The following is a 26,995-nucleotide window of genomic DNA, read 5'->3' on the forward strand; positions in this document are numbered from 1 at the left end:
AGACACGGCCGGAATCTGTGCTGGAGGCTCCGTGGGTGGGAGGACTAAGGGCGATGCTGCCCAAGAGTCCCCATGATCCGGGTAGTCCCTGGGGCCCAGGATAGGGTGGACGCGCAGGCCAGGGGAGAGCCTGGAGCAGGACAGACCTGACCAGGAGCCCCCCTGCTGCTAAGCACCTAAGAAGGGAACAGATCACCTGGAGTGGGGCTTCCTCCCTGGCCAGCAGGAGGAGCCCACAGAGGTAGAAGGGGCTCAAAGTCCCCACAGCTGGGCCAAGGGAAGCCAGCGGCAACCCGCTGCGGATGCCACCTGCTCCTCCCCTGGGCTTCTCCACCCCCTGACGGTCACACGGCAGCCACCAGCATCACGGAGGAAGAGTGGACATCGGCGACTGTGCAACGAAGGTTGGGCCTATCCTGTGGCCAGAACAAGTGCCCATGAACACAGTGGCTACAACAAAGCAAATGTATTGTCTCACAGCTCTGGGGGCCAGAGCCCACCATGGGGCTCTCTGGGCTGAAGGCAAGGCGTGGGCGGGACTGGACCCTTCTGGAGGCTCCGGGGAAGAACCTATCCCTTGTCCCTAGAGGTCTCCCCCACATTCCACATTTGCATGCTCTAAGCCGGCAGCCTAGCGTCTTGCTTCCATCTTCCCGGGGCCTCCTGTTCTGTAGCCCGGTCCCCTCATAAGTCCCTGTAATGACATTGGGGCCCCTGGATCACCCGGGATCATCTCCCATCGCAAAACCCTTCATTGGCTCCCATCTTCAAGTCGCTTTGCCTACAAGCATCATAGTCACAGGTTCTGGGATTAGGACAAGGACATCTCTGGGGACCACGGAAGTTGCCCATCGAGCCCTCTCTGCTGACTGGGGGAAGGAGCCCTATTTTACTTTTTGTTTTTAAAATATATTTTCATTGATTTCAGAGAGGAAGGGAGAGAGAGAGATCAAAGTATCAATGATGAGAGAGAATCATTGATCAACTGCCTCCTACATGCCCCACACTGGGGATCAAGCCTGCAACCTGGGCATGTGCCCTTGACCGGAATCGAACCCAAGACCTTTCAGCCTGCAGGCCAACGCTCTAGCCACTGAGCCAAACCAACTAAGGCAGAGCCATATTTTTCAATGGAACGTGCAGTTTTGGCTTTAGCTGAAGGGGAGCAGGGGACCTGTTTACCTAAGTGGGGTCAGGTCAGCAAGCTAGAGATTTGCCTTCAGTCTCACCCAGAGCTGGCTAAGAACCGAACTCATAAGTTCAAGGGACAATGTGGGACAAAGGAAGCCATGTGGCTGGACACTAGGAGCACCCCAATCACTCTGAGGTGGCCTTTAAAGGGTCAGTCCCTGCCCTCTCTGCAGAAGGAACTTTCCAGAATCCTCGGAAACCACACCCAGAAGGAGTTTAGGGATAGACACTGAAGGAGGGACACAGCCACATTCGGTGAGCATCACACTCCGATATTTATTAGGCCTTGGCTGCTGGAGGGTGCGGGGCCTGGGCACTGCGGCACCTGCTGGTGGGCTGAACTGGGGGCGAGTCCCTCAGCCTGGCTCGCTGAGATCCAGTGGCCGTGCTACAGAGTGGTCTGTGGGATCCAGGAGGTCGGAAGTGAACGTCTGGACCGACTCAGAGGAGTCCGTGCAACCGGCTGCTCCTGGCCCCATGAGGAGGGATCCTGGGAGGCCACAGGCTCAGTGGCAGGACGGTGTGCAGCAGGGAACATGTCTGCAGATGAGGGTGTGGCAGGACGGCTGGCTGCATCCAGAGGACTGGCAGGAGGGGACATACACACATGGGCCTGCAGCTCACGGGCACACAGGAGGCTGCCTGGAGGCCCAGGGACATGCAGCTGGTCGCCTGGCAGGGGCTGGGCACACAGCTGGCCAGGCTGCAGGAGGAGGGCTGCTGGACAACATGGGGACAGGCAGCTGCAGGCCCATTGGCAGGAGGTGGCTGAGCTGCACACTGGCAGGCACAGCAGAGCCTCATGGGGGGCACAGCAGGAGCCCCCGCAGCCCAGGGGACTGGTGGGGCAGCTGGTGCGGCACATGGTGGCAGAGGACAGGGCTGGTCTGCAGGCTCCTTCCCGGGGCGAGCGTTACACCAGGCAGCAGTGTCCCTGCAACCAGCCGCATGGCGCCTTCCTCGTGGCTGCCTCGCCGGGCTCCCCTCCTCTTCCCGCTTCGTGCGCCTCTTCCTGGCTGAAGTGACCCCGGGTGTTCAGGAAGCTCGTTCTTGGCTGCAGGTCGCCGTGACCCAGTGGTCCTACGATTTCTGGAACCAGAGCCCAGATTGGATAGCGAAGGGCCATCGCTGGGGGACAGGGGACCCAGCAATGATTGTCAAGGTCCTCCCCAGTTTTACATACCCTGTCCTCTGTCCACGTAAGCACAGTCGCACTCATTGCACTGGGGGTCCCCCGTTTACATGTGGAAACTCAATGATTCAGAAGGTCTTCCCAACGCTGCTGGGCTCCCCAGGGCGAGCGCAAGGACCACGTCACCGCAGTGACATAGTAACGGATGTAGCGTGGTGCCAGGTCTGTGCTAAGTGTTTTACACGCGCTGTCTCCTAATTGATTACGTATCCATCCCGCACTCTTCCGGGATGGGTGACGCGTGCCCGCCGGGTCACCGCAGACAGAGAAGCAGGCCTGCGAAATGGCTGTTTCACTCTGGAGTCCGAAGTGCCAAGTAACGCTGGGGCTTTGGGGTTCTGGGATCTTCCATCTATCAGTTAGGGTTTTCCACATCAAACTTGGGGATTTTGTCCATATTTCTTCAAGACATTCCTATGTCTCCATGCCATTCTCCTCTTGGGTTAAAAGTATCTCTATGTTAGTTTTTTCTTTTTTATGTTCTCTCAGAGGTCCTTTTCTTTTCTTTTTCCTCTTCGTCAGATTGGATACTTGCTGCTGAGTGTCTTCGAGTTCACCAACTCTTTCTTCTTCATCAGCTCGGGTGGCATGACCTGAATCGCTCAACCTGTGCCTGTGCCCTAGCACCTCAGACTATGGGGTTCCCCATCGCTCCCCGAGCGTGCCCATTTCTGCAGCAGGGCCCTCACATCCCCGGGTGCCTCTGCCTGGGACACTGCCCTTCACATCACCCAGTGCTGCTCAGCATCGCCTCCTCACAGAGGCCCAGCCGCCCGCCAGCACCCTCACTCTCTGCTGCCCCTGCTTTCCTCCCTGGAGTTACTTTGCGCATTAATTTCTCCATCCGCGCGTTCACTCGTTGCCCTGGAAGGCTCCTGAGGCCAGGATGGCCCCACTGCCTGCACACGGTGTGGACTGTTTGTTGCATAAACAAGTCAATTTCTGCATAGATTTTGGGCAAACCCTCTGCAAAGGGCAGATAGTGAGCATTTCGGGCTTTGCTGCCACAAGGTCTCTCCCATAACTGCTCAGCAGCTTGCGCCTAAGCAGCCCTAGACAGACGCAGGGACAGGGACGTGACTGCATCCAACAAAGCTTTTATTCACACACGGCAGCAGCCAGATCCTTCCTGCAGACTTCGGTTTGCAGAGTCCTGCTCTAATGCCTCCTGTGCGGAATACACGCTCAGCCTACATGACTGCCTCACGTCTCCACTAAGGGCATGAGACACAAATGGCTAAAAGGACACGGTTCTCGGAGCGAGCCAGGGTGCTCTGTGCACAATAATGGCCTGGAGGAACCCAAGGAGCCCACGGAGTCAAACCAGAACACCCTGCTTACAGAGGGGACCCGGCCTCGGAGCCAAGCTTGTTTATGTGGAGCCTCACACAGGAGAGCGCATTCCGGGAAAGAAGGTGCTGGAAACACGAGGAAGCAGCTGTGAGGAAGCAGGAGAAAGTCAACAGTCGTGCTTCCATGTTGCCAGGACGCCCACAGCCTGGGTATAAAGGCTGCCAGAGAAGGAACCTGCAGACATCTCTGCCCTCACTCCCATCCCAGCCAGCCCACAACAACATGTGCCACACCAGCTGCCACACAGACGGCCAGGCTGGCTGCTGCTCGCCCAGCCCTTGCCAGTCCTCCATCTGCCTGCCCAGAAGCTGTAGGCCCACCGTGTGCACAGTCCCTTCCTGCAGCCCTCCGTGTGCCTGCCCGTGAGCTGCAGGCCCACCGTGTGCACGGCCCCTTCCTGCCAGTCCTCCGTGTGCCTGCCCGTGAGCTGCAGGCCTACTGTGTGCACAGCCCCTTCCTGCCAGTCCTCCGTGTGCCTGCCTGTGAGCTGCAGGCCAGCTGTGTATGTGCCCATGAGCTGCCAGGCACCCTGCTGGCCTGTGAGCTGCAAACCCATGGTGTGCATGGCTCCCTCCTGCCAGTCCTCCGTGTGCCTGCCTGTGAGCTGCAGGCCTACTGTGTGCACGGCCCCTTCCTGCCAGTCCTCCGTGTGCCTGCCTGTGAGCTGCAGGCCAGCTGTGTATGTGCCCGTGAGCTGCCAGGCACCCTGCTGGCCTGTGAGCTGCAAACCCATGGTGTGCATGGCTCCCTCCTGCCAGTCCTCCGTGTGCCTGCCCGTGAGCTGCAAGCCCGCCGTGTGTGTGGCCTCCTCCTGCCAGTCCTCTGGGTGCATCCAGCCCTCTTGCCCCACCCTGGTCTGCAGACCCATCTCCTGTGACACCCCTTCCTGCTGCTGACCGCGAGCCTCCTCCCCAGCTGCTCCCAGTGCAGACGGGCCGCACCTGCACTCTCCCACAACCAGTCCTCAGCGGGCCTCCAGGTTCTGCATGAGGCAGATGAAAAGCACTGCCCTCTGAACTCCAGAATTTCTACAACAGGGGTGAAAAGAACCAAGATGGTGGCATCGGTAAACGCCTGTACTCGCCACCTCCCACACCACATCAAAATTACAACTAAAATACAGAACAACCATCATTCAGAACCACCTGGAAGCTGGCTGAATGGAAGTCCTACAACTAGAGAAGTAAAGAAGAAAGCACAATGAGACTAGTTGGAGGGGAGCCCAGGCTGAGCAGGCTGGTACAACACCCACGTGTGCCAGTTTTTCAATCAGGAGGGAGGTTGTTTTTGTGGAAGCTGCCAGAGAAGGGAAAGGATCCCAGGCCCACATCAGACTCCCATCCCAGGGTCCAGAGCTGGGAAGAAAAGTCCCCATAACTACAGGCTGTAATATCCAGCAGTAATTGTGGCTGAGAGATATGGAGGCTGCTGGAGACCCAGCTGTTCCTATTAAAGGGCTGGCGCACAAACTTACTTGGACTCGATACCACTGAGCTCCAGCACCAGGTGGCTCTGGGGGACCCAGACACATACATGAAGGAACTGGACTGTCTGGCATCCGGGCAGGAATCCAGGGGTGGCTTTCTTCCAGACAGGGGTGCTCACAAGGCTCATTGTTCCCACACCGGGGTCTCCTCTGTCGCAGGGCTGACTGGCAGCCATATCAGTGTGGCCCACACTGTTTGTTCTGCCCAATCCAATTTGAAGCCCCACCCAAGTGGTATGCAGCAGCTTTTCCAAATGAATGGCTGGTCCTGGCTCAGGCTCTGCTAAAATCTCTTAAACAAGCTGCAGCTGGTGGCAGCCCCAAACCTATGAATAAAAGGTCCAAGACCTGGCACTAGCACCAGCCGGCCTTGCTTCACAGCTGGGCCTTGAATCCTGCACGGCAGCTCTCCCACTGTAGTCACAGAAGGTCCTCCCAGCCAATTGGGCTGGAGGTCAACTCCTCCCAGAGACGCCAACAGCAATCAAGGCTCAGCAACAAAACTGCACACAGCCCACACAGGGGTGCATCTAGAGTGCCCAGCTGTGGTGACTGAGGAGGCTGAGCCACTGGGTCCTACAGGACACCTACTACACAAGGCCACTCTTTCAATTTCAGGAGACATAGCAGCTCTACCCAATACATAGAAACAAAGACAGGGAAGCAGCCAAAATGAGGAGACAAAGAAACCTCACAAATGAAAGAAATGGAAGCAAGCAAACTATTAGAGACAAAGTTCAAAACCATAGTTATAAGGTTACTCAAGGATCTTCATGAGACTTTCAAGGATCTTAGTGAGAATGTCAAAGACATGAAAGAAGACCAGTCAGAAATTAAGCACACACTAACTAAATCAAAGAACAATTTATAGGGATTCAACAGTAGAGGATTCTAAGATTCAAATCAATGATTTGGAATATGAGGAAGCAAAAAATACCCAATTAGAAGAGAAAAAAATATAAAAAAATATCAAGTATAAGAAGCATCTGGGACAACCTCAAGTGTACCAACAGCAGCATTATGGGGTGCCAAAAGGAGAAGAGAGAGCGAGCAAGATATTAACAACCTATTTGAAGAAATAAAGACAGAAAACTTCCCCTACCTGGTGAAAGAAATAGGCTTACAAGTCCAGGAAGCACAGAGAGTCCCAAATAAGAGGAACCCAGAGAGGCCCAAACCAAGATACACCATAATTAAAATACCAAGGGTTAAAGACAAAGAGAGAATCTTAAAAGAAGCGAGAGAAAAGCAGTTAGTTATCTACAAGGGAGCACCCATACAACTGTCAGCTGATTTCTCAACAGAAACTATGCAGGCTAGAAGGGAGTGGCAAGAAATATTCAAAGTGATGAATAGTAAGGACCGACAACCAAGATTACTCTACCCAGCAAAGCTCTCACTTAGAATTGAAGGTCAGATAAAGAGCTTCACAGACAGCTAAAGGAGTTCATCACCACCAAACCAGTATTATATGAAATGTTGGAGGGTATTATTTAAGAAGAGGAAGAGGAAGAAGAAGGGGAAGAGGAAGAACAGAAAAAATATGAACAATAAAATGGCAACAGATACATATATATCAATAATCAAATCTAAAAATCAAAATAAATGAACAAGAAATCTAATGAACAATATTAACTAAATGGGTGAATATAATGGAATCAGAGGCATGGAAACATGGAACAGACTGATGATACTCAGAGGGAAGGGTGGAGGGTGGGGCGGGAAGAGATGAACTAAAGATCTTACCTATGGAGCTCACACCCGACCCACCTCCAGCTCGCAGGCTCCCTCAGCTCGCAGGCTCACTCCCGTGGTATCATTACGTACTCCCAGGGTGTGATTAAGTAATTAAGCTCAGGAGGCTCTGGGAGCCACCAGGTGCCTGCCCTGAGGTTTTCACAGAACCAGCTGGGCCAGAGCCTTCGCTCCTGTCCAGGGATGATGCTGACAGCCTGGGCTCCTTTCAGGCCCCCCACAGCCAGGCCCCCTTCCCCCTGCCGCCAGGCTGCTGTGGCTGCCATGACAGGGGTACAGCGCCCGCCCTGCCTCGCCTGAGCTCAATCCCTGATGGCCGTGATACCATTGCCCCATTTTTTTCTTTTTTTTAAATTAAATCTTTATTGTTCAGATTAAAAAAAAAAAAAAAAAGATCTTACCTATGGACACAGACAGTAGGGTGGTGAAGGCCTGGGGTGGGGCAGGAACTGGGTAAAGGGGAGCAATGGGAGGGGGTAAGGGGGGCATCTGTAATACTCTCAACAATAAAAATAAATAGAATTGCTACAACAGGGAGGGCAGGAAACTCTCACACAGACCCCGCCATGTACAGAGTGGAGCCTGGCCGTCCCAGGGAGGAGCAGCAGGAAGCCTGGCTCTCCAAGTCCCAGGTGGACTTATCTATAATAATAAAAGCGTAATATGCTAATTAGACCAGATGTTCTTTCGGACGACCTTCCAGATGAAGCCAGGGCTGCAAGGGAAGCCTGGGTCCCCGGTGCCAGAGGGAAGCTGGTGTCGGCAGCCGGGGGAAGAAAGGCCTACTCTTGCATGAATTTCGTGCATCAGGCCTCTAGCCCTATATAATAAAAGCCTAATATGCGAATTGTCCCTTTGACCAAGAGTTCAACCGCTCGCTATGACATATGCTGACCACTGGGGGCTGGGGGCATGGAACATGGCGGGCATCGGTGATGCAGCACTGGCAGCAGGCGACAATGGAGGCACTGCTGGCCCTGATGAGAGTGGGACCATGGCGGGATGGTGGAGTAGGTGAGCGGGTGGCGCCAGGCCAAGGCGGACGCGAGCAGGGCCCAATCGCCCTGCAGTGGCGGCAGTGACTCCCAGGCGCTGAGGGAGCCGGGGGGGGGGGGGCGTACAGGGGGTTGGGGGCCCAAGTGCTTCCCAGGGCCCAGAGATCAGCTGGGACCTGTCCTTCCACACCAGATGCTCACGCTTCGATAGCTGGCCAGGCCTAGGGACCATACCCATGCATGAATTTCATGCCCCGGGCCTCTAGTTTAGAAAATAAAACCCCACCCTGGCACTGGACACTCCAGCTCAGAGACTGCCCTCTACACATGGGCTTTCTTTATTGGACTGGCTTCATGGGGCACCCAAAACAGAAACAGGGACGTGACATCAGCAATAACAGCAAACAGTGGACATGTTGCCAAGACACAAGGCCCGGGTAATAAAGGCCACCCTGGGGGAGGAGCCTCCAGACCAGCCCCCTCCCCCCCCCCCCCCCACCACCGTGTGCCACGCTCGCTGCTCCCAGGTCTAACCATCTGCCGTCCCTGTCCCTGCCTGCTGCTCTCTCATGGGCTGCGGGAGCTCCTGCTGCTTTCCCCTCCCTTGTCTGCTGTGCTGGCCCGCAGACGGGTCGGCTGCCTCCTGCCAGCCTGCCTGCAGCCCGGACTGCTGCCAGCCCGCCATGTGCGAGACCTCCTCTGGTGTCACCATGGCCTGCCTACCTGTCTTCTGCTGCACCCCTGTTTGCTGCTGATGCCGTGGCCGGCACACCAGCCTCTCCCTGGTCAGACAGCCGAGCTGTGCCCTGCAGGGGAACACCCTTTCCAGGCACCATCACTGGTCTCTGATTAATGACCACGGTCTTTGCATGGCTCCAACTGGACAACTGAGCCAGGAACTACCCGGTGGCTGGTTAAGACACTGACTAATCTGGCATTCTCTCCTTGGAAATCGCCATTAGCACCTTCCCCTGGGGCGAGAAGGGGTAGTGCACCCTCCAGAAAGAGGGTCGGGGATGAAGGGCTGGGCTGGCCCATCCTCCTGAGGATGGTGAGTGTAGCCAGAGCCTGGTGCCCACCTCTGTCCTTCCTGCAGGCGGCTGGCATGCCTCTGCCCTGGGCCACACCTGTGAAAGAGCACTCAGGGGCAGGGCCGCCACCGGGAGACTGACACTGAGACAGCACAGGGTGTGGTGACAGCCCAGCCATGACCCTCTCCACTCCCCAGCAGCTCACTTCTCCCACGGACCGGCTCTTGGCAGAGAAGTGGTGCGTTCTCCAAACACAGCACCGATGGGCTCCTCGTCCAGCTCCCTGCGCAGCATGCTGGTATGCTGGCCTCTGCCATCAGCTGGCTGGGGATGCCATGGTTTCCAAAACGATAAAGAGCAGGACACCAGGCCCTCCTGCCTGACCACGTTTCCCACGCACCTCTGCACCAGCCCAGGGCGGACAGCGTGAGCTGGGACGGCAGAGCCCAGCCCAGTCCAGTGGGGGGCGAGGTGGCTCTCAGTGACCACGCAGGTCAGGGTGAACGTTCAGCTGAAGCAGAACAGAGGAGCCCGCCCTCCTGCATGGTCTGTCATCCTGGCCTTCTCTCAGCCTGTAGTCTAGCAGTGGTGTCTCTCACACTGTTGGACTCACAGCCTTCTCCTTCGCCTTTCCCTCAGGAGGCTGGCATCTGCCTCGCCAGGGGCTCAGTGCTGTGCTGTCAGGTGGAGCTGGGTGTGAATTGCAGCTCTACCTTCTACATAGCCACCTGGGGCACAGTCTGCCTCTTTGTGGCCTCAGTGTCCCCACCTGACACAGCTAAGCGTGTGTCCGGAACAAGGACACGTTACCCGTGCTTGGCTCAGGAGCTTGTCATGCTCAGTCGGACACCATTTATAGATCCTGGCTCGCGTTTTCTAGAGGCATGCACACCTTCAGTCTGAGCTTTTCAGAGTTAACATACATCATGCAAGAACCTCACGTGTGAGCCCACAACCCCAAACACAAAACACATGAGAGCATGTACGCACACAGGCCAAGGGTCATAAGAACAACAGACGTTCCAAGGACTCCTTGAGGTGGGAATCTTGACCACAGAATTGTAAATCAGGTGCTTATGAAAAGAAAATAGAATGGGAAACATAAGAAAGGGACAAGATACCCTCTAGAACAGCCGTGGGCAAACTACGGCCCGCGGGCCGGATCTGGCCCGTTTGAAATGAATAAAACTGTTGAAAAAAAAGACCGTACCCTTTTATGTAATGATGTTTACTTTGAATTTATATTAGTTCACACAAACATTCCATCCATGCTTTTGTTCTGGCCCTCGGGTCCAGTTTAAGAACCCATTGTGGCCCTCGAGTCAAAAAGTTTGCCCACCCCTGCTCTAGAACAACATTCTCAACCTGTAGGTTGCGACCCCTTTGGCGGTCGAACGACCCTTTCACAGGGTCGCCTAAGACCATCCTGCATATCAGATATTTACATCACGATTCATAACAGTAGCAACATGACAGTCATGAAGTAGCAACGAAAATAATTTTATGGTTGGGTCACAACGCGAGGAACTGTATTTAAAGGGCCAGAAGGTTGAGAACCACTGCTCTAGAAAGATATATTGGAGAGAATCCAATACAACTTCTAAAGGTAAAACATGTAAAGTCATTGAAATAAAGCCCACTGCCTGGGTGAGATGGAAGAATAGACAGGCTGCATGGAGTTTGCATGAATTAGAATGCTGACCTGGAAAATTATACAAAAACAAGGTATTTTTTAAAAATTAAAAAGTGGCTAAGAGACTTGGAAGATAGAAAAGGTTCACTATTCAATTAATTGACATTCCAGAGGAACAGGCCAGAGAGACCCGGGAAAAGACAGTGCTGGGAGCCGGTCCATGCTTGCTGTTTCAAGGGACCTGGCATATATGGCATACTGTTCTTAATATGTTTGCTCGCCTTCTTGGCGCTATGTGTTTTAACCAAGGTCTCTGAGAAAGGTTGTTTCCCCAGGTAGGGATTTTTCCTTGAAGTTAGGGAGGGAATAAAACCTCTTAACTAAGTGCCAGGCGGGTAATTAATCACTTTAACTATGAATAATCATGCTTAAGCTACATAATCTTTACTCCCTGGAATGGAGATAAGAAACACCCTAACCTTTGGAATAGAGATTGATAGGATTGGAATCAACTGGTATAAATACAGATGTAACAAGACAGAACCTACACACAGAACTTAGAAGACAGAACCTCCACAGAACCTAAAGACAGAAGAACTTCGCTGGAGAGAACATGGCAAAAGATCCTGGACTGAATCTGACTACAGAAATTGGCAAGAGAACCTGACTAGAACCTGGTGACTGAACCTGGCTGGAGAACCTGTACAGAACCTGGCTGGAGATCCTAAGCAGAATCTCTCTGGAGATCCAGACCAGAACTTGGCTGGAGATCCTGGCTGGAGATCCTGGCTAGGCTGCTGATCAACTGAACACTGTCTCCGTGTCCTTCCTTCTTCGCCGACTCCATCTACGCCTTTGGGGACCCCTGGACCTGCTGGGGTTGGACCCCGGCACCTGGTGAACTTCACTGGAGATCCTGACAAGAGAACCCGGCTATGATGATCACCTGAACGCTGCCTCTGTGTCATTCCTTCTTCGCCGATTCCGTCCACACCTTTGGGGACCCCTGCACCTGCTGGGGTTGGACCCCAGCAAGACAGCATTCGAGAATGTAGATTGTTTCCAGGGAATGAGAAAAACACGTACCTCTGAGTCACAAAGCACAACACACATGAGAATAAAGAGAAACGTCCATGCAGTAGGATGAGAGGCAGTGGAAACCAGAACGTTCACGGGAGAGGACGTGTTGAGAGGAACCAGAGAAAGGAACCAGAATTACCATATGACCCAGAAATTTCTCTCCCAAGTTAATACACACAAGAACTGAAAAAGGGGACTCAACTTTTCCTGCAACCTTACTCTCAGTAGCCAAGAAGTGCAAACAACCCAGTGTCCATCGCGGAGGAATGGATAAACACGACGGGGATGTCCACACAGTGGAATATAATTCAACCATGAAAATACAAGAACGTCTGATTCATGCTACAACACACATGGACCTTGAGGACATTCTGCTAAGGCCACACTCCAGGGGCCTTACCCCAACTTGGCTCAGAATCCCTTAGCGTGCCAGGGCCCCCACATCTGAGACCCCTTTCATCTCCAAGTCCCTGGCCCCCAAGGCGTGCCAGCTCATTGGTTTATAAGAACCAGATGTGCAACCGTCAGGACGTCTGCAAGCCAGTTGTTAAACCACTATTGGCCTGAAGTCAGCCACGGCGGGAATATTCATGCCACCGTCACTGGCCACCCTGCCAGTCCGGGCTTTTCACTTCAGAGGGGCCAGTCCACTCGGTCAGCCCTCGCTTCTCCCACTGCCTGTGGGCATCAGGCTCCCTCTGACTCTGGGCACCGCCAAGCAGCCCCCCTGACTCTCAGCCCCGTCCTAGCCATCCTAGCCGTGGGCCGCAGCGTTCTCAACACAGAAGGCTGTAGAATGTCTTTGTTCTTTTTATTTTACTTTATTTTTCGATTACAGTTGACAAAAATGTCTCTGTTCTCAACTTTACAAACCACTTGCCTCCCGAAAGGAAACCTTCCAGCCTCCTAGACACCCCGCTGGGTGGTGGCTTCCCCTCACCGGCATATTGTCCACATTCCTCCCTGCAGGTAAATTAGTGCTCATTTCCTCAAATTCCATCGGAGAGGCTCCTTTCTCAGAGCTAGCCCCTGCTCTCCGGGCACCCGCGGTACATTTCCACGTAAACCTCACACCGCAGTTCTAATCCAGCTTCTCCCGCCCCCCACCCCTCCCACAGAATCCAGATTTCTTGTGGCTTTCCCTGTCTCTGTTCTCTGGGGAGCGGAGTTTATAGTTAAGGACACAGGCCGCTGGGTTCTGACCCAGGCTCTTCTGCTTGCTAGTGTGGCTTTCGTGCAAGTTCTTAGCTGTGCCTCAGTTTCCCCATCTGTAAAGTGGAAATAACAACAGCTCCTACCTCACAAGGCTGTTGTGAGGGTTGTGGAGTTAATATTTATGAAGTTGCTCAGAATAGATGCTGGCATAGCCAGAGCTATTATTGAAATGTTTGCTAATACAAGAAAAGTCAACACAGCTCCCAAACCATTCATTGCTGTGGATGCAGGAGAGAATTACACCCCTAAATAAACAGGATATAAAAAAGAACAAAACATGCTTATGATTCAACTGAGCGTTGAGAAATAGGAGAAATAATAGTAAGAAGCCCCAGAAAGCTGCTCAGAGGGGGGCTGTGGGGAACACCTGGCCCTCCTGTGTCCATGCCCAGGTCGGCCCCAGTGGTGAGGCCTCCCCTGCATCCCAGCTCTGAGGGCCCCTGGCCTCCAACCTCTCAGGGGTTTAATGAGCTGAGCAGTCATGGGTCTATGACAAGCGTCCTCAGGGACCTGCTCCAGCAACAAGGAAGCAGGCTCTTCTGTGCCCTCGTGACGGGACAACACACACCGCTGAGCCATATAAAAGCCCGACTACCCTGAGCAGCTCACACAACCTCACAGCCACTCCCTCACACTCACACACTCACACCCTCCTCCAGACTCCGCCCCACCATGGCCGCGTCCGCCCTCTCCATCTGCTCCAGCGACCTGAGCTACGACAGCCGCGTCTGCCTGCCCCGTTCCAGTGACTCTTGCACCGACTCCTCCTGGCAGGTGGACGACTGTCCAGAGAGCTGCTGTGAGCCCTCCTGCTGCTCCACCAGCTGCTGCCAGCCCACCTGCTGTGTCCCCAGCTGCTGCCAGCCCACCTGCTGTGTCCCCAGCTGCTGCCAGCCCACCTGCTGTGTCCCCAGCTGCTGTGCCCTGGTCCCCACCCAGACCCTCATCTGCACCCCAGTGAGCTGCATGTCTAGCCAGTGCTGCCAGGTGACCTGTGGGGCCAGCCCCTGCCAATCAGCCTGTACCAGCTCCTGCACACCCTCATGCTGCCAGCAGTCTAGCTGCCAGCCCTCCTGCTGCACCTCCTCCCCCTGCCAGCCGGCCTGCTGTGTGCCCGCCTGCTGCACACCCATCTGCTGCAAGCCCCTGTGCTGTGTGCCCATCTGCTCTGGGGCCACCCCTTGCCCAGCCTCCTCGTGCTGCCAGCCCACCCCCTGCCTCTCATCCTGCTGCAGACCCTCCTCTTGCATGTCTGTCATCTGCCGCCCCGTATGCAGGCCTGCCTGCTGCGTGCCCACCTCCTCCTGCTGTGGCCCCACCTCCTCCTGCCAGCCCAGCTGCTGCCGCCCGTCCTCCTGCATGTCCCTGCTCTGCCGCCCCGTGTGCTCCCGCCCGGCCTGCTGTGTCCCCACCTCGGCCCAGAAGTCCTGCTGCTGAGCAGGCATGACTCCCTCCCCCCGACCCCCAGGGCCATCCCGGCACTATGGGGAACTTAGGAACTCCTGAGGTGCAGGATGGCCCAGGCCCACTGCCACACTCCGCCTGGGACCCCAGGGCTCAGGATGGGGTCTCTGTCCACAGTGCAAGCCTCAGTGGCCTCACCGCCTCAGAAGCTGCTTGGAAAACCTAATAAACTCACCTGCATTTAACCTTGATGGCACTTGGCTCTCTTTTGGCCATTTCTGTTCGAATTGCCGGCCAGTCCCCACAGAGGCCGGACTCCTGCCCTCACTGCCCTGCCAGACCCCAGCTGTAGGCACCCTACTCTGGCCCTGCCTGTGCTGGCCTGGCCCCTGGCTCCCATCCCGCAGGACCTGGGCCAGGCCAGGAATGGTGTCCTCGGTGTGGGCAGCCCCCTTCCCAGGAGCCCACCCGGCGGTCAGTCCTCAGGCACTTGGCAGTGGCCAGTCCTGACACAGTCATCACACTGCCCCGGGCATCTCCCTCAGAAGCCCCCTTAGGGGGAGGCTCCCTGCAGAAGGGCCTGGCAAGGCATGGGGTTCAGTGCCTCCCCCACGGAGATGCAGCAGCCGCTCTGCCAAGCCTGGAGGATTGGGGTTAGGCAAGACTGTGACCTGCCTCCCAAGCCCTCCAGCCCCACCTTCCTCCTCTCGCTGCTAAACCCGCCCCTCTCTGGAGCATTCTGCTGGGATCACACAGATCCCGAAGTCTCCTCCCACATAACAATGATAAATAAAGCCAGCTGTCCTCCCTCCCGCTCGGTGCTGCCTGCACCCCTGCAGAGGGCTGCCCCATTTCTCCCCTACTCACCCCTGCACCACACACCCTTCCCTTCCCCTTGCACACCGCGCCGCTGCCCCTGCCAACAACTGCCGAGACCAGCCTCGCTCTCGTCCCTTCTCCTGGGGCCCTGTCCCTGCAGAGCTTGGCCCTCAGCCCCAGGAGGTGTCCCTCCTGCCCCTTCACTCTCTGCCCGTCCTGTGCCCATCACCCGCCCACTTCCCTAGGGTATGGGGACTTGGCTCTTTCGCCTGACACACCCCCAGGGCCTCTCCCAGACTCAGGGCACTTACACCTTCAGACGGGAACTTCCTCCACACTCACCTCTGCCAGTCCACCTACCCCTGCCTCAGAGGGGGACCCCTGCCCAGACCTCTGGACTCTGCCCCCACTCCCTGCCCCTCACACATACATCCGGTCCTGCCACTGAGCCCGAGGTGCTTCCCATTGGTCTTTGTTCCCCTGCTTGCCAGACGACTCTGGGCAGCCCAGACAGGCCGGGTCCCAGCTCTCAGCGCCCCAAGGCTGCCGCTGCCAGGCTCTGGGGTGAGACCTCCCCAGCAGAGCTGGTGTTTGGGGGCTCCCAGGGGCACATGCATTTTGGGAAGAAAATGAGCCTTTGTCCAGTAGGAGATGCTGATCGGGAGAAGGATGATGGCGAATCTGAAAGGTTTGGGAGAAACTGCCATCCAGGGTCCCCCATCATCACAGCACAGCATGAGCGAAGGGAGCGCCGGCAGAGAGGAGCGGCCCTGCGGGCTCCCACTGCGCTTGGCTGGGCAGAGCCATCTGTCTGTCCTGTGGTCCTGCCCTCACCGGATGTTCCGAGCAGGAACAGCTAGGATGGAGGGGAGTCTGAGCAAGAGAAGCGGAGAGAACAGACCGCCTGGGGTGCTCCTGCCACCCAAAGCCACCTGCCTCGCAAGCAGCAGCCTGGGAGCTTATTTCAGCAGGCAGCTGCCTGGGAAAGACGTGTCTGGAAGGATGGGCAAGGCCTCCTGCTCCATCAGAATGCTCCAGACGCCCAGGAAGTCAGTGCTTCGAATCTTACTGCAGGGCGGGTAGTGTGAACTCGCCACTGGGCCTGAAGCCTCAGCCCCCTGCTGTGCCGGTTCTGGTCAAACCCACCTGCTGGCCCAGCAGCAGGATGCATCCCGGTCCTTCTAACGGCAATTGGAGTTGCCCCGCTAAGCGCGATGCTGCCATGTGGCCGATGAAAGCGCAGGAAGGCCAGGGGCCTTGTGAAGCACCCAGTCAGCGCCAAGCACTGAACGTGTCTAAACCCCCACAGCCCTCGCCGGTTTGGCTCGGTGGATAGAGCATCAGCCTGTGGACTGAATAGTCCCGGGTTCCATTCCCGTCAAGGGCACACACCTCGGTGGCAGGTTCAATCCCCAGCCCTGGTCACGGTGCGTGCAGGAGGCAACCAATCAATGTGTCTCTCTCACATCAATGCTTCTCTCTATCTTTCCCCCTCTCTTCCACTCTCTCTAAAAAACACAAATCAATGGATAAATATCCTCGGGTGAAGATTAACAAAAACAAATAATAAATCAATAAATCGCACAATGGCCTGGGTACACTGGGGCCCCATCTTGTTGAAGAGGAAGTGGGGGCCCACAGTGACCTGCCAGGGTCAGACACACCGAATCAGGCAGTGAGAGTGAGGGGTGGGTGGAGCAGGAGAGAGACCACGTGGGGCGGGTGAGACATGGAGTGTTTGCGAAGAGTGCTGCCGTGTGCCAAGAACGTCCCCAAAGACAGCCTGGTCCTAACCCCACACCTGTGGGGGTCACCTGGTGAGGAAGGACTCTGCGGGCTGACCAGAGGCTGCTGATTAAGTTAAGACTCTCGAGATGGGAGACAGTCCTGGGTCAGCCAGGTTGGCCCCGGGGCCTCACAGTGTGCTTCACAGGGAGAGAGGCTGCACTTCCTTCTCACACAGACAAGGAGGCGGACACAGAACCAGAGGCAGAGCTCGGAGCGCCGGCATCACGGCCAGACATGCCCGGAGCCTCAGGAGCTGGAAGCGGCAGGAAAGACACCCCTGGGGCCTCCTGGGGGGCGGGGGGGCTGCGACCCCTGGGGTCTCAGCTCAGGAAACGGCACAGGTGGTCTCCAGAGTCTGAGAGGACACATGTCGGTCAGTTTAAACCATCAAGTCTATGGTCAATTGTTACAGCCCCAGGACACGGAATCGAATGTACAGTCAGCCTCGCCGAGCGTTGTGGGGAGGTTCTGCAGTTTTAAGTGAAATGACAAATAACAACGTCAACTTAACCACAGGCACCGAGACAAACAAGAGTTAAGTTCCCACGGCATCTCATCAACGTTATAATGAGAAATATCATTGCTGGAGGACCTGCTGCATATCACAAATTTTGCATGATACATATAGCTTTCATACTTTCTTTTTTAAAAAATATTTTTTTATTGATTTTTTACAGAGAGGAAGGGAGAGGGATAGAGAGTTAGAAACATCGATGAGAGAGAAACATCGATCAGCTACCTCCTGCACACCCCCTACTGGGGATGTGCCCGCAACCAAGGTACATGCCCTTGACTGGAATCGAACCTGCAACCCTTCAGTCAGCAGGCCGACGCTCTATCCACTGAGCCAAACCGGTCAGGGCTAGCTTTCATACTTTCTAAGGATTCTGGTTAAAATGTCCTTGAGCCCAGCTGGGTGGCTCAGTGGTTGAGCAGAAATCTATGAACCAGGAGGTCACATTTCAACTCCCCGTTAGAGCACATGCCCAGGTTGTGGGCTCAGTCCTCAGTAGGGGGCGTGCAGGGAGCAGCCAATCAATGATTCTCTCTCATCATTGCTGTTTCTATCTCTCTCTCCCTCTCCCTTCCTACATGTGTCTTGACTGCCCTGCCCTTGCCCACAGCATAACCCCGCCAGCCTGAGCCGCGGCTAGAGGAGGAACAGCACAAAGACACTCATCTCCAAGCTGCACCTGTCTATCAGGCCACAACCCGAGGCCGGGGCAGCTGGCGCCAACCACAGGCAGAACTGGCCACAACCCTCCCCCTCTCCGTCATCTACAGGAACTAGGTGACAATGCAAGAGAAAGGGGACCACATGCCCCAGAGACAGGCACTCCCATGAGGAGCCATTCCTGGGACCCAGAATCCAAGTTACCCTCCCCCATCACCAAGTCCCTGCGATGAGCACTCAGCAGCCCACCCTCTGTCCACCTGCCTCAGCTCTACCCCAACCTGGTCTCTCAGGCCCACTCAGCAGGCTTGGTCAGGACTGGCCACCCAACCTCAAGCACAGGCAGGACTTTTACGAGCTGGCCAGCATCTCCTAAGAAAATAAACCAGCCCTAATGAGGGTTCCCCAAGAACAGGCTCCAAACAGCAACAAGGAAGGGAGAGCGTGGTGAGCTTCCTGCTGGGGCAACACACACACACAGAGGAGGGTATAAAAGCTGACAGCCCTGGGCACCTCACACACTCACACTCACACTCACACTCACACTCACACTCACACACCTACACCCTCCTCCCAGCTCGCCTCCAGCCCCACCGCCCCACCATGGCCGCATCTGCCCTGTCCGTCTGCTCCAGCAACCTGAGCTATGGCAACCGTGCCTGCCTGCCTGGTTCTGGTGACTCTTGCACAGACTCCTCCTGGCAGGTGGACGACTGTCCAGAGAGCTGCTGTGAGCCCTCCTGCTGCTCCACCAGCTGCTGCCAGCCCACCTGCTGTGTCCCCAGCTGCTGCCAGCCCACCTGCTGTGTCCCCAGCTGCTGCCAGTCCACCTGCTGTGTCCCCAGCTGCTGTGCCCCAGCCCCCTGCCTGACCCTTGTCTGCACCCCAGTGAGCTGCGTGTCCAGCCCCTGCTGCCAGGTGACCTGTGGATCCAGCCCTTGCCAATCAGCCTGCACCAGCTCCTGCACACCCTCATGCTGCCAGCAGTCTAGCTGCCAGCCCTCCTGCTGCACCTCCTCCCCCTGCCAGCCGGCCTGCTGTGTGCCCGCCTGCTGCACACCCGTCTGCTGCAAGCCCCTGTGCTGTGTGCCCGTCTGCTCTGGGGCCTCCTCCTGCTGCCAGCCCACCCCCTGCACCTCCTCCTGCTTCAGACCCTCCTCCTGCGTGTCCCTCATCTGCCGCCCCGTGTGCAGGCCTGCCTGCTGCGTGCCCGCCTCCTCCTGCTGTGGCCCTGCCTCCTCCTGCCAGCCCAGCTGCTGCCGCCCGTCCTCCTGCATGTCCCTGCTCTGCCGCCCCGTGTGCTCCCGCCCGGCCTGCTGCTGAGTGAGCACATCCCCCAGGGCCAGCCCCCACTCTCTCACAACTGCCTTCAGGATTTAACCCAGCACATGCACTGGGACGTGTCTCAGCATGAACGCTCGCTACCCTCAGACCCCAACAACCAGGCTGAGCCTGTCTCAGCCTCCACATCAGGCCCCCATGAAGCTGAGATGACGCTCCCCATTACTGGGGGTCCCAGGTTGTTTCTGACAGGCATGGCTCCTGGCCTTTCTCCCATAGCCTTACTGAGGCCCCTGCCTGGTCTTGACCCCTGCACCCCAGCTGCTGTTTGCCCTCCTCTTTTCATACATGTGTCTTGAGCTGAGTGAATAAACTTGCTGTCCTGGCTACTGTTGTCCTCTCTCTGGGCCTAGCTGTGGGTTTTGTCCCCTTTCCAGATTAACAGAACCCTGGCTTCTGCATCTTTAGACACAAGGCACAGCTTGGGAGCTTTTCCAACAGTGTTCTCTGAGGCCCACCCAGGACGGTCCCCGGCCCGTACTCCTGTGTCTGCACCTCTGGGCAGCTCTGGGCGGCTGTGCTGCATGTCTGGGATTCAAATGGCCAGCAGCCCCCTGGACAGCAGGCCCTTGGCGGGAGGACCCTGTTGTCCCAGGCGCTGTTGGTCCCTCCTGATCAGGGTGAGGACCCCAGGGTGCAGGGCCTACGCTGGCTTCTGGGCCAGGAGGCTGTGGGACCAGGACATTCTTGGGCCAGAGCTGACACAGAGGGTTTCTACACTCAACCAGATGTCTGCGTCTGTCCCTCCATCTCCCCTCGAACATCCTCATTTCATTCAAATGTCCCAAACCTACTTGACTGTGCCTGCACAGGCCAATGGCAACATCCTTCCCCCGGCCCCAGGTCCAGTGGGTGTGGCAGCAGCCACGGGGACCCTTGCCCTAGGTCCAGCCTGAGTGTGGCAGAAGTCAGAGGGGAAAGCCAGAGGGGAGGTGATTCAAAGGCTCACACTCTGGGGTCCAGGCCTGCTGCCTTTGGAGGGTTTTCCTTCCTTGCCTGTCTGGTTGGGGGCCCCACATTTCCCAAACTTCCCAAGCCCAGCCCTCACTCCTGGACAGAGCAATTTCCTAACTGAGGTCCTCCTGCCTCCATACTCCAGCCAATGCCACCTCCTCGCTCTCCACCCTCCCCTGCTCTTGACATGACACCCTGTCCCCCCGAGGAGGCCAAGAAACCCAGCAAACACTCTTCAAAGGCGGGTCAACGTGAGCGCCCCCACCCTCAGAGCAGGTTTAAGAGATCATCTGACCCTCACGTACTCTCCCCTGGAGAACCTGGTCCAGACCCCCTGCTCTGGGCTGGCTTTTCCAGAGTCGCCCACACAAAGTGGGGGTCCTCAGGGAACCTGCCAGTGGAACGAGACTTGGATGGCATGGATTCATGCAGACCGGTGCCCACCGTCCTTCCTCCTACATTCTGAGACCGCTTTCCCTGGGGGACCTTGCCCTGCCCACCCCCACCACTCTCCTGGGGGAACCCTGGCCCTTCCCCCTGGGAGCCTACTATGAAAGGGCTGGTAAGAAATCAATTTCCCCAGCTGTTATGGGCCCAGAAAATTCCCTGGACTTCTGTCCACTGTAGCCTTTAGCAGCCTCCCTCTGGACAACTTCATCTGCAACCCCTCCCCCCACCAGGGACTCAACCTCCTGTGGGCCTGGACCTCTCTGGGCACTGGAAATCCATAAGACACTTCTTAGAAACAGGTATCCTATATAATAAAAGCCTAATATGCTAAGTGTCTGACCGTTTATCTGACTGTCCGTTCAACTGTTCAACCAGTTGCTATGATGTGTACTGACCACCAGGGGGCAGACTCTCTGACCGGTAGGTTAGCTTGCTGCTGGGGTCCAGCCGAATGGGACCGAGCATGTAGGCCAGACATGCCCTGGAGCCCCCCCGCGGTCCCTCCCGGGCCCCGATCGTGCACCCTCTCACAATCCGTGAACCCTCAGGGGGATGTCAGAGAGCCGGTTTCAGCCAGATCCCTGCAGGCCAGGCTGAGGGACCCCACCGGGGCATGAATCCGTGCACGAGGCCTCTAGTCTATAATAATAAAAGTGTAATATGCTAATTAGACTGGACGTCCTTCTAGATGACCTTCCAGATGAAGCCGGGGCTGCGAAGAAAGCCCGGGTCCTGGGTGCCAGAGGGAAGCGGGGCTGGCAGCCGGGGGAAGGAAGGCCTACTCTCGCATGGATTTGTTCATAGGGCCTCTAGCCTAAATATAATACTCTAGATTTCAAGGGGAGACAATTGTTTGAAAATATAGTTACCAAAATACTTTTTTGTTGTTAATCCTCACCCAAGGATATTTTTCCATTGATTTTTAGCGAGAGAGAGTGGGAGGGAAAGGGGAGAGACAGAGAGAGACATGATGTGAGAGAGACACACCAATTGGGTGCCTCCCAGACACATCCCGGCCAGGACCTGGGCTCCAGCCTGTAATGAGGTAAGTACATGCCTGCCCTTGACGGGAATCAAACCTGGCTGCATCGGTACCCAGGGCCATCCACGCGCTCTCCACTGAGCGAAGTCCACTAGGGCCCAAAATATTTTAAAACAAGTATGTAGTGAGGTGGCCTGTTCGTTAAGGTATTAACCAACAAGAGGAAAGGCGGCCTCGTGAGGATGGGGGACAGATGTCCCCCCAAATCTACCACAGGATGCGGGTGACAGTCCCAGGTGCCGCCAGCACCGCGCACACCCGCACATCCCTGCAGGGCTGCTGCTGGGTTGGAGTCGCGACGACAAAGGTGCAGTAGCTCCCACCCCAGTTCACGGCCCTGAATTCCATGCCCCACCGGCGCCCGGTGCCCCCAGCGCAGTCAGAGTCCCTGAAGCCGCCCTGACAACAGGCAGAAACAGTGGCCAGAGAAGCCGCCGCCTGGGCGCTGTTCTGCTCCGCTCTGCGGACGCCGGCCGCGGCCTGTCCCCCCCCCCCGCCACTGGTGCCCCTGGAGTGCCCCCCAGCCCCGAGCCCCGCGTGCGCGACATGCAGACTCCCAGGGAAGGTGATGCCCGGCGCAGGGGTTCCCCGAGCGCCCACCCGCTGGGCAGCGTTTCTACCGGCTTCTCACTCCCGCGCCAGGGGGCGCTGTGGAGCTGCAGCCGAGCCGGGGAGGCCCCTCACCCCCCTATCGCCAGGGCGCCGTTCCAGCCGCGGAAGAGCGTGAAACGAATTTCATCTCCTGGGTGGATAGGCTCCGGGTTTTTCTCCGCGGCGCGCGCGTGCACATTCACACGCACATTCACACGCACACACCGCCTGCCCCTCTGAGTAGCACGACACCCTCCCGTCCCCCGTGCTCCCCTCGGACCCAGCCCTGCCCGCAGACCCGACCGCGGGCCACTCCACCCCACCCTCCCCCGCCCCAGGGGGGCAGCTCCCGCCTCCAGGTCGCCCCGCCTCCCCCTTCCATCGCCAGCGACCCAGGCGGCCGCGGAGGGGGCTCCCGGGCTGCACGCTGACCCTGGAGTCACCTGGGCAGCGAGGTTGGCACCCCCCGCCCACCACCACCACCACCAATGGCAGGTAAGTACGCCTGGCATTGCCTGAGATGCTCCTTAGGTTGGATTCTTCCGAGAATCCCCCCCCCCCCCCCCCCACCCCGCAAGTTTCTCCACCGCAGGGCAAAGGCTAACAGAGTCGCGGGGAGGGAAGGGAGGGGCTCTAACGGCCAGAGCCCGCATTCGGGGTGCTCCTGCAGTCGGAGATGCGGGGTTGGGGTGCGGAGGGTGACAGCCAAGCATCCTGTCCCATCTTCCTACCCGCCACACCCCCCCCCCACCCACCCAGACTTGAATGAGAAGGGTAGGGGGTGCCTCCTGCCCCAACACGGAGTTCTCTAAGCCCGGGGCTCAGAATCCACCTGGGAGGATGGGGCGCGGGAGGGGGTGCAGAGGGGACGGGAAATGGGGTGGTCCATCAGGAAACCGGCCCAGACCCGAAGCATGCGCCTTTACTGTGGAAAAAGACCGTGGGGAAATCCATGATTTACTTTTAAAGATCGAAACCACAGAGTCAGCGGTTCTGATCTTTACGAGGTTCCATTAGAAAAAATGAATATTCTTTGTTTTCTGATTTCTGTGCAGTCAAAAAAAATTATAAAATACCCCTGTCCTAACAGCTGAGAATTTTTAAAAGGAAAACAGGTGTCAGGGTGACGGAGTGCCCTGGTGTAAGGCGTGGCCTCCTCTGTGCTGGGGGGAGGAGGGGATGGGTGTCCCTCAGACTTGTGTTTGGCAAGACAAGGGGAGGGGTGTGCTGGGGCCTCCTCCCGAGTGCAGGTCGCTGACGGGGCAGGGGTTGTCATACATTTAATGTCACGTATGAACTTTTGCTGAAAGCGACATACGTGAAAAAGCGTCAGCGCTGCGGGTGTTGGGACTGGCTTGTCCCTAGTTGCCAACCACTCCGGGGCCCAGTGGAACGGTCAGCCTCCTCCTCCTCCACGGCCTCCGGCCTCCGGGACCTCCAGTGGGGCCTGGGGCTGCTGCTCAGATTCCCAGGGGCCGGCGGGCACCGCACAAAGGACAGCGGACCAGGAGAGAGAAGCAACCGGCTCCTTAACTGCAAAAGGCTGAAAGGCTTAATCTGTGGATGTGAGCCACCAGCAGGGGGCGTCTCCCAGGACCGGGTTTCAGGGGCCTCTCAGCAAAGGGCCTGAACTCACACCTGGAGTCACCCACTGAAGCAGCACCCACCGCACAGAGCTCCTGGTAAGGGAGTCCAAGGACAAAGAACCTGAAAGGATTCGGCGCTCCCCACCCTGCTTACTGCCCCAGCTGCAAAGGGGCCAAATGCCCACTGCCTCCCAGCCAGCTGGCTTTCCAATGCAAATCTGTCCCCAGCGTTTCCTGGTATTTCTCCATCTCCAAGGATGCAGGGCACACCAGGTCTGACCGCTCTACCCGCTCCTGCATTCGGCCCACCCTGGGGCCCCGGCCGAAAGCCTAGGCCATGTGGCGCCTCCGGGTTCTCCCGGCCTCCTGCCCAGGGGGCCACAGCTGTTTGCTCTGCACAGCTGCAGTTCGATGGAGGTGTAAGTCCCCAGCCCTTGGGACGCACTGCCTTCTGCTGCGACCCAGCGGCAGGCACAGCCGCCGTCCTTGCCTAGATATTGAACAAATGAAGGAGGGAAGGAGGGGGCGTGGAAGGGTGCCGTGTGGATTAGGCCCTGAGTCCTGGGTGAGGACCCACCTCTGACTGGTTCCAGGTGACAGACAACACTCACAGACACAACACAGAAGGCGGGACACGGTTCTCCTGACTCCCCATCCCCATCAGACACCCCACTTTACCCCTTTCCCTGCCCGGCTCCCCTAAGCCTGTCAGTGACCCCGATGCATTGGGTCAAGCTGTTCCCACAGAATTCTCCACCTTGGCCTCCTGCCTGGTTGGGTCAAGCTGAGCTGGGATGGATAACAGGGACTTTCCACCAGCACCACCAAGCCCCCACCCATGACCGCTGCCCCTTCCCTGATGGAGAGCTCCCCCTAAAACATGCCCACCCAGGTGTCTCCCCAAAGGACACCCACACACATGTCATGCAGCTGGAACCACAGGCCTTTTATAGGAGCTGAGTAGATCTTCGCAATCCCTATTTCAACTTTTCTATCCCAAGGCAACTGGCCCCTGCTGAGGGGTCCAGCCTCAGAGGGCACAGGCTGGCTCCAAGGGTCAGGGAGGCCGATAGCATGAAAGGCATCTTGGCCCAGAATCCTGCCAGCCACACTCAACCCAGGGAGCCCACCCAACACACCCCAGGCCACCCGGAGCCCCCTCCCATCCTGAGGCTGGTCCAGTGGCTGCACCTCCCACCTGGCCCCTGGCCCCTGGCGGCTTGTTCATGCTGACCACCTGCTTGGCTGAGACGGAGACTTGACCACCAGACAAACTGTGCGGCAGGGCCAGCCAGTCCCCAGGCCCCACCCCTCTGCAGAGGGTCCCAGCCACACCGCCTTCCCGCAGGAGGTGTCCCTGGCCATGAGCTTGCCCGAGAAGGGCCTGGTGATCTGCTGCTGGTCAGTGTGCTAATCAGTTGGGGAGCTGCTGGTCAGTCCACACCTGAATGGTCCTGGCCAGTTTCCCAGCGACCCCTGCCCAGACCCCATGCCCACTTCAACTGGAACACAGCTCCTGCAGTCCCAACCCTACGAAAGCCAGCTGAAGTGGCCTGCTTCCTGTCCAGACAAGGCCCTCCCTCCCCACCCCTGGCCTCCTGCACCACCCCTCCCCGTACCTCCTGAAGCCATACAGACACCAAGTCCCTCTGAGCCATAATCCCCTGTTCTCCCAACTCCTGGGCCACTCCAGCCTCTGCATTTGCCCAGGCTTTGTAAGGCGCGTTTCTCTCCCCTCTGCTGCCCCACTGCCTGGGGACCTGAAAATCCTAGCCTGGAGGCCCCCACAGCCCTGCAGTGGCCTGAATTACAACCTGATACTAGGGAGAGAGTGTGACCAGGACAGAGCGAAGGCACAGTGGTGGCAAGCAAAGCGGCCTCCTCCCAGCCAGCACCCTCCCGAGAGGGAGCGCACAAGCGGAAGCCGTTACCGCTGCCCTGTGACCTGCACGTCAGCCACCAGCCACCACTCCAACCCGGACAGAGTCGGGGCCAGGATTTCAAATCCCGGCACCACCGCCGCGGCCCCGGCATCTCCCATGCACGCAATGACAGGTCCGTGCACAAAAGCCCAAAGGGCAGTGAAGTCCAGCCCCTGCACATGCACACACACCCCTGCAGCGTCACTCGTGCGCTCTGCAAAACTGAATGCAATCAAAGCGGTGTTTTTAACTCCCTGAGCTCCTGACTCGCCTTTATGCAAGTGTCTTGGGAGTGTTCCAAATGTAGTTCAATATTACTTACGTGACTTTTATCTTTCCTCTCTCGATGGTGGTATTTAGAACTGGGTCATCTTTTAACTATTTGCAATGTACCTTCAGGGGAGAGGGGGCGGGCTTTATAAATAACCTTTATTATTATGCAGGTTGATTCTGTTCCCAGCGCTGAAGGGAACGTGAAGGTACATGTCAGTGACTCATCCCCACCGGGACACTGCCGCGAACTCAGGACGGCGCGGGGTCCTTCCGGGGCTGCTGGGACCCCGCGTGCTGCTCCCTGTGCCCGGGAGGGAGCTGGGCTCCAATCACGGGAAGCCCGGGGATTTCTCACAGGCTGACCGGGCTCCTGCATGATTTTCAAATCTGGTGCCCAAGACAGTAAAGGGGCAGGTGCAGCACCCTGCTCAGGCGCCCCTACACCCCACGCAGCGGCTGCCCCAGCGCCCCACGGGCTGCTCACCTCCCACTCGGGGGCCCTGGCTGTTCAGGGTGGGGGCTGGGGGCTGTAATAGACACCCCCACCCATGCCAGTCAGTGCTCCAACTTAGGTCATCATCGGGCATCCCCTGGTCTCATCATTGGGAACCAAGTGCCATCAGAGCAGAGAGCCATGACATGGAGGGGCTTCGCTGACTCCAGGGAACCGGGATGAATAATTTTCAAATAAAGCCAGAAGCACACAGCAACCCCTCTCGG

At 57.2% G+C, this 26,995-nt stretch overlaps 2 protein-coding genes across 3 annotated transcripts; both read left to right on the plus strand.

The window, feature by feature from the left end:
* The first annotated feature begins 3,958 nt into the window (after positions 1-3,958).
* LOC132229128 (keratin-associated protein 12-2-like) lies at positions 3,959-4,632 on the plus strand. The gene is made up of 2 exons (XM_059685890.1): positions 3,959-4,035; positions 4,068-4,632. The coding sequence occupies exons 1-2, from the start codon at positions 3,959-3,961 to the stop codon at positions 4,630-4,632; spliced, it is 642 nt and encodes a 213-aa protein (XP_059541873.1).
* Positions 4,633-13,603: 8,971 nt separating this feature from the next.
* Positions 13,604-19,439, plus strand: LOC132229198 (keratin-associated protein 10-3-like). 2 transcript variants are annotated; one of them, XM_059685956.1, is made up of 3 exons: positions 13,604-13,777; positions 13,871-14,127; positions 18,842-19,439. In XM_059685956.1, the coding sequence occupies exons 1-3, from the start codon at positions 13,604-13,606 to the stop codon at positions 19,437-19,439; spliced, it is 1,029 nt and encodes a 342-aa protein (XP_059541939.1). The 2 variants fall into 2 exon arrangements, with proteins under 2 accessions (XP_059541939.1, XP_059541940.1); XM_059685957.1 differs by lacking the exons at positions 13,604-13,777; positions 13,871-14,127 and adding an exon at positions 18,720-18,759 and having other exon boundaries at positions 18,808-18,880; positions 18,962-19,439.
* The last annotated feature ends 7,556 nt before the right edge of the window (positions 19,440-26,995 follow it).

This window comes from Myotis daubentonii, chromosome 3, assembly GCF_963259705.1.
Source record: "Myotis daubentonii chromosome 3, mMyoDau2.1, whole genome shotgun sequence".
Taxonomy (NCBI): Eukaryota; Metazoa; Chordata; class Mammalia; order Chiroptera; family Vespertilionidae; genus Myotis; species Myotis daubentonii.